The sequence below is a fragment of the Anarrhichthys ocellatus genome, unplaced genomic scaffold (assembly GCF_004355925.1).
Source record: "Anarrhichthys ocellatus isolate YVR2014 unplaced genomic scaffold, GSC_Weel_1.0 scaffold1271, whole genome shotgun sequence".
Lineage (NCBI taxonomy): Eukaryota > Metazoa > Chordata > Actinopteri > Perciformes > Anarhichadidae > Anarrhichthys > Anarrhichthys ocellatus.
Window position 1 is genome coordinate 5,184 of NW_022281245.1, and position 7,005 is coordinate 12,188.

A 7,005-nucleotide genomic window follows, 5' to 3' on the forward strand; every position below is an offset into this window, starting at 1 on the left:
CTTAAATCTTTCAGATGGTTTGTTGCAACATCTTCATCACTGTTGACGCCGAAAACTGCCGTTTACCCAAAACCCTGAGATACTTGAACTCCCCCGGCATTGGATGGTGACTCACTCCACAACCCAGATGGAGCAATCCACCGTTTTCCAGCAGAGAAACCACAAACTCAAAGTTTTAGGTACCGACTCTCATCACAACCACTTCGATCTTGACTACAAACCGCCCCGGTGCATGATGGTTGTCACAAGCAAACAGAACCACATCGTCTGCATAGAGAAAATTCTGAGGTCCCCAAAATCGATTACTCTCCCACAAAAATCTTCCTTTTCTTTCTTCTTTCTCTTCTTGTTGATTCTTCTTTTTTTGTATTTACCCCAAACTCCCCACAGGACCCCCCGGTACCCGGTCTCAAGCCTTCTCCCAAGTCCAGAAAACACACAACAGGATGAAAGAAACATCGCCCTTAAAATAGTCTTTACACTGTTGGATTGCATCACTACGCCTGAAGCCATTTTGTCATAAAGTGGTGTAATATTTTAAATCTTACTATTTAAAACACTTTCTAAACTACTGTCTGGTAGAGAATGTGGTGACGGAAGTCTTTTAAATAGCAAGATTGTAGACGAAGATGCTGGATGTTTTTTTTAGCTCCATTTACTGTAATTCATCACGGTTTTACTCCTGTTTTCTGATTCTTCATTCACTGTGGAGGCATGAGAGAAAGTTTTCCTCAAGGATCCTGAGGTAAACAGGAAGAGTAATTGATAAAGAAATGGCCATTTTGTGGGAGAAGTAGTCCTTTATTTAAGGAGCTACGATCTGCATATTCTATGATGCACTTACTCTGATTGTTAATTTGTTGATGTTTGACTTTGTTGGTATAACGATCTGAATGTGATGCAGCGTCTTCTACAGAAACAACACACCACCGTACGACAGAATGAACCCAGAAATGCTCCCAACAGTGTTTGATGCATGATTTATCCTTCAACAACTGCTGCTCTTCCTCACCTTGTGCCCACTTTCACTCACCGCTAATCGGTGGGGGTAGTGGTGTTGGATGCTTTGCCTGTGCAGGTGCATGATGGTAACAAAGAGACAGATCTGTAGCGAAGCTTTGCTGGTATGCGGCGCTAAAGCTGCTAGCTGACTGCGAGTCTGTTTTCCAGTGTGACAGATTGGTCTACATAACTCCAGTGGATGCTCCCTCAAAATAAAAAAGCTGAAATAAAGAAAAGACACGATGGCTGCAGCCCACTGCAGTCCACCATGATGGTGTTCACATCCTTTTTTTTTCTTGTGGGCCTTTGATGCCACAAAATAATTGGAAAATGGAGCAGCATCAGTTAACCAATCAACAAATAATCCAATTAATCAATCAATTAGTCACCAGCTTGGGTCCCTTGGTCTTGGGCACCACCAGTATTTCGTCTCCGTCCTGGATGCTGTAGGAGTGGACTGCCCGCGTATTGTACTTCATCTCCTCTGGACCGAAGGCGCTGCACTTGTCGATGTAGTAGATCCTCATGCTGCTGGTGGACAGCTGGACCACCGAGGTCAGCTGCTTCTTCAGCTCCGCCACGGTCTGGTCCAGACGGATGCTCAGCTGACACGAACACAACAGTTTATACATTTTAGGCACAAAAACACGACACTCGGAATAAATATGACAAGTCAAAGCCGGGAATGTTTTAATTCTGCACGTAGAATTGTTGCAAACATATTGTTTTAAATCTCTTGCCAGTCTTAATAATAATAGATTTACTGGAGTTGTGGCGTGCTCCTGAGATCCAGTCAGTCTTTTTCTCATCTTGTTTAATATTATCTGAAGTTTCTTTTAGTCTCGGCTTCAGTCTTTGCAAAATGGTGTAGTCTGTGACTAAAAACTCTGTGACTTGTGACAGATGGTCTTGAGACGGGAGAGGGTTTGTACATCGGACTGAATACAGATGTGGAATCTTTGAGGGAACGTGTTTGATAGATTGGACTCATGAGCCACTGAACCAATTGAACATTTATGTATCAAACACATATTTAAATATACTCTTCGTCGTCGAGCCATTCTACGTTCATGAAAAGCTAAACACACCTGTTCCACTTTGTCCTCACAGTGAACCTCCACCATGGCCCGGTAGCGAGGTCGGAGGTCAATTTCAGCGAGCGGCTCCAGCTTCCCGTACTTGGTGACCAGAGAGTGGTACCTGAGGAGGACAAGAGCAGGTGTGTTGAGTGTTAAAGGGACAGTTCACATGTCGTTCCTCTCACATGTAGTGTGATGTAGGGAGTCTAGATTCATTTGAAGTGAGCTGCCGAGTATTGGAGATATCGGCCTTCTCTCTAATATAAGGGAACTATAGGTAACGGTCAAATCTCGGCTCTCGTCTGTGATAAGATTCACGCTTCCTTCAGCGCGGTGATACGGTTGGTGGGTGTCGTTCGGCAGGAAGAAAATAGTTCCTATGAAACCTCACACAAACAAGGTCTTTCAAACGTTTGTTTTTTTGGCGCTTTGGGAACCAAAAGCGAGTGAAATCTGGTTATATTATATAGGAGAGAAGGCTGACATCTTACACCAAACCAGATCCAGATGTTGTGGGTACCTGTAAGGCAGCTCCTCCTCGGGGTAGTCCACGTAGTACCGGATGAAGAACCTCTCAGCGTCCTCTCTCTCATAATCACTCACAACGCTGCCGTTTAGCTGAGATATCACAGGGAGCCTGAGGGGAACAAATACTGTTCATCTATCAATCAATCAAAGTTTTATTTATCCAGCACCTTTATCACATCCTCTCTCTGATGTGATAAAGTATCTGTCTCTGTGAGGACTCACTGTGCTATCACAAGGCTGCGTCGCTCTGCGTTGGTGTAGCTCTGCAGTAGAGGAATGCCATGCAGCCGCACCTCCTCCAGCCTGGGGAAGAAGTTGAGCTTCTCGATGTCGTCCCATCGGTTCAGACCTGACAACACAAGAAGTCACGTTTCATGTGCAGCTAAGCTGAGTTCTGACTATGCTGGCCATGAAATAATAGAATAACACAAAAACTTCACATTATGTTGAATATACCCTCCAGTTCTGATATAGCTCATTCTAATGTAGCATCTATTCTCAGCTCCGCGTCGTCTCACACACACATTTAAGCACATTACAATACAGCATTAAAAATAATAATGATGAGATTTATTTTAATCAATAAAAATGCAATCTATTATTTCCTAATCATTAGAATTTTGTGTTTTTATGAAGAAAAACACAATATATAACGCTAAAGTAAAAGTATAACATTTAGAACTTTGACTGGTTTACTGACTTCAGAGCATTGAAATGATTTTGCATGTCAGCAGAATTAGTTTTTGTCTGAAACTGAAACAAACGTTTGATGTTTTTCTGTTCCTCAGGCGAAGCAGACTTATTGTTTTCTTCACAGAGATCTAAAAATAGATCCGCCGCTGAAACCACAAACCACTGCTGAGATACAAGCCGACGCAAAGAGGAATCTGTGGCGATGCTCCACAGATAACACCGAGCTCTCAGGACACGGCGGCACGTTAGCTGCTGCTAATTCTATCAGCTGTCACATGAAGTCATACTGTACTGAAAGGTACTGAAGCAATTCTTCCTCCTAGAATCAAACCATCATCCACACCGATACGTTTAAAACCGGGGGGGTATTTTATTTCCATTTATTTCCATTTATTTATTTTATTTTATTTTATTTATTTTATTTTATTTATTTTATTGATTTATATAGTATATATTATTTAATTTTGTTTCCATTAATTAATTAATTAAACTCTATTTTATTTTTATTATTGTATGTTTATGTATATATATGTATATACGTATATATACAGTATATATATATATATATATGTATATACGTATATATACAGTATATATATATATATATATATATATATATATATATATATATATATATATATATATATATCTATATACACTGTATACCAGGGGTCTTCAACATTTTTCAGGGCAAGGACCACCAAACTGATAGAGAGATGGAGCAGGGACCCCCGACTATATGCAGTTATGTGAAAAAGTGTTTGCCCCCTTCCTGATTTCTTATTTTTTTGCATGTTTGTCACACTTAAATGTTTCAGATCATCAAACAAATTTAAATATTAGACAAAGATAACACAAGTAAACACAAAATGCAGTTTTTAAATGAAGGTTTTTATTATTAAGGGGGAAAAAAAATCCAAACCTACATGGCCCTGTGTGAAAAAGTGATTACTCCCCCCTGTTAATACATAAATTAGCTGTGGTTTATCACATCTTTGGAAAGCTGAGTTCAATTTCTCTAGCCACACCCAGGCATGATTACTGTCACACCTGTTCTCAATCAAGAAATCACTTAAATAGGACCTGCCTGACAAAGTGAGGTAGACCAAAAGATCCTCAAAAGCTAGACATCATGCTGCGATCCAAAGAAATTCAGGAACAAATGAGAAACAAAGTAATTGAGATCTATCAGTCTGGAAAAGGTTACAAAGCCATTTCTAAAGCTTTGGGACTCCAGCGAACCACAGTGAGAGCCATTATCCACAAATGGCGAAAACATGGAACAGTGGTGAACCTTCCCAGGAGTGGCCAGCCGACCAAAATTACCCCAAGAGCGCAGCGACGACTCATCCAAGAGGTCACAAAAGACCCCAGAACAACAAACATCCAAAGAACTGCAGACCTCACTTGCCTCAATTAAGGTCAGTGTTCATGACTCCACCATAAGAAAGAGACTGGGCAAAAATGGCCTGCATGGCAGAGTTCCAAGACGAAAACCACTGCTGAGCAAAAAGAACATAAAGGCTCGTCTCAGTTTTGCCAGAAAACATCTTGATGATCCCCAAGACTTTTGGGAAAATACTCTGTGGACTGACGAGACAAAAGTTGAACTTTTTGGAAGGTGTATGTCCCATTACCTCTGGCGTAAAAGTAACACAGCATTTCAGGAACATCATACCAACAGTAAAATATGGTGGTGGTAGTGTGATGGTCTGGGGCTGTTTTGCTGCTTCAGGACCTGGAAGACTTGCTGTGGTAAATGGAACCATGAATTCTGCTGTCTACCAAAAAATCCTGAAGGACAATGTCCGGCCATCTGTTCGTGACCTCAAGCTGAAGCGCACTTGGGTTCTGCAGCAGGACAATGATCCAAAACACACCAGCAAGTCCACCTCTGAATGGCTTAAGAAAAACAAAATGGAGACTTTGGAGTGGCCTAGTCAAAGTCCCGACCTGAATCCGATTGAGATGCTGTGGCATGACCTTAAAAAGGCGGTTCATGCTCGAAAACCCTCCAATGTGGCTGAATTACAACAATTCTGCAAAGATGAGTGGGCCAAAATTCCTCTACAGCGCTGAAAAAGACTCATTGCCAGTTATCACAAACGCTTGATTGCAGTTGTTGCTGCTAAGGGTGGCCCAACCAGTTATTAGGTTTAGGGGGCAATCACTTTTTCACACAGGGCAGGGTGTAGGTTTGGATTTTTTTTCCCCCTTAATAATAAAAACCTTCATTTAAAAACTGCATTTTGTGTTTACTTGTGTTATCTTTGTCTAATATTTAAATTTGTTTGATGATCTGAAACATTTAAGTGTGACAAACATGCAAAAAAATAAGAAATCAGGAAGGGGCAAACACTTTTTCACACAACTGTATATTGTATTTTATATTAAATGGGCCTAGTACCATGTATAAACATACCTCTTTATTGTGCATTCAATACTAAGCTATTCAAATAATACACAGGTTCATATATTCATGTTTTTATTTTAAACATGTGCAAGGTACAGTGAGTAGGGAGGCCGTGCCACTGCCATTTATAAACACACCTTGTCAGCTGATACCAATGCCAATATCAACATTGTCTGTCAATTGCATGATAATCATGCATACAAGCTATTCAAATAGACGTTTTTATTTTAAACATAAATGTGGAAACAAAAAATGAGTGATGGCCTATTAGTGCCACTGCCATGCATAAAGATACCTGTTATCTTGCATACAATACTGAACTTTTAAAATAATGGACAGACTCATGTTTGGGAAAAAAAATAAAAAATAAACATTTTTTTTAAAGAGTCTAATCAACAAAAAATTCCGGACCCCCTGTTGAAGACCTCTGCTGTATACTGTATATTATTACACCCCCCCCCCCTCCTAATAATATTATTTTTTGACAACATGCGTAAAAGTGTGTACTTGTAGGAAGGTATATGTATGGGTATGCTGTACTTGTAGGTAGATATTTATGTATATACACACACACATATATATATATATATATATATATATATATATATATATATATATATATGTGTGTATAAATGCATGTAGGTGTATATTAGATGTGTATTCGTTACAAGCTAAACTCTTAGTACTATTATTTCTGCAATTGTTTTGATCATGTGCCTTGTTTTTTGAGGTCGTATTTCAGGGACTGTTCTATTTAGTTAAAAAAATAAAAAATAAAAATAAAAAGTTCATAGAAATGAATATAATGTCAGCGTAGTCGTGTGGGTGTAGCCGTTAAACTGCCGTGTCTTATACCACAAGCGGACGCAGCGATGTACCGACCTGAGTTGCTCAGGCTGATGCTGCGTAGTTTGGGGAAGAGCCTCCGCAGGACGTCCTCGTTGTCCTGGATGGAGGCCAGCTTGTTGTTGGCCATGAACAGCGTGTCCAGGCCGGGGAACATGGGGCCCAGCTTCCGCACCTCGGCCCAGTCCTGGAGGCTGTTGTCAGTGATGTGGAGCAGACGCAAGGTGGGGCACGCCACGCTGGAGGCACTCACACCGCTGTACTCGTTAAGGCACAGGAACAACTCCTCTAGCCTGCAACACAGAGAACATATATATATATATACATGCATATATATATATATATATGTACATGCATATATATATACGTATATGTATATATATATATACATAGAGATATATATATATATATATATGTACATGCATATATATATACGTACTTGTA

At 40.1% G+C, this 7,005-nt stretch overlaps 1 protein-coding gene across 1 annotated transcript; it reads right to left on the reverse strand.

Annotated features, from left to right (window-relative positions):
* Nucleotides 1-464: 464 nt before the first annotated feature.
* On the reverse strand, nucleotides 465-6,912 carry LOC116377455 (tubulin-specific chaperone cofactor E-like protein). The gene is made up of 5 exons (XM_031839097.1): nucleotides 6,598-6,912; nucleotides 2,832-2,958; nucleotides 2,602-2,718; nucleotides 2,091-2,202; nucleotides 465-1,607 (listed from the first exon to the last, which is right to left on the reverse strand). The coding sequence occupies exons 1-5, from the start codon at nucleotides 6,890-6,892 to the stop codon at nucleotides 1,380-1,382; spliced, it is 879 nt and encodes a 292-aa protein (XP_031694957.1). The 5' UTR covers nucleotides 6,893-6,912; the 3' UTR covers nucleotides 465-1,379.
* Between the last annotated feature and the right edge of the window lie 93 nt (nucleotides 6,913-7,005).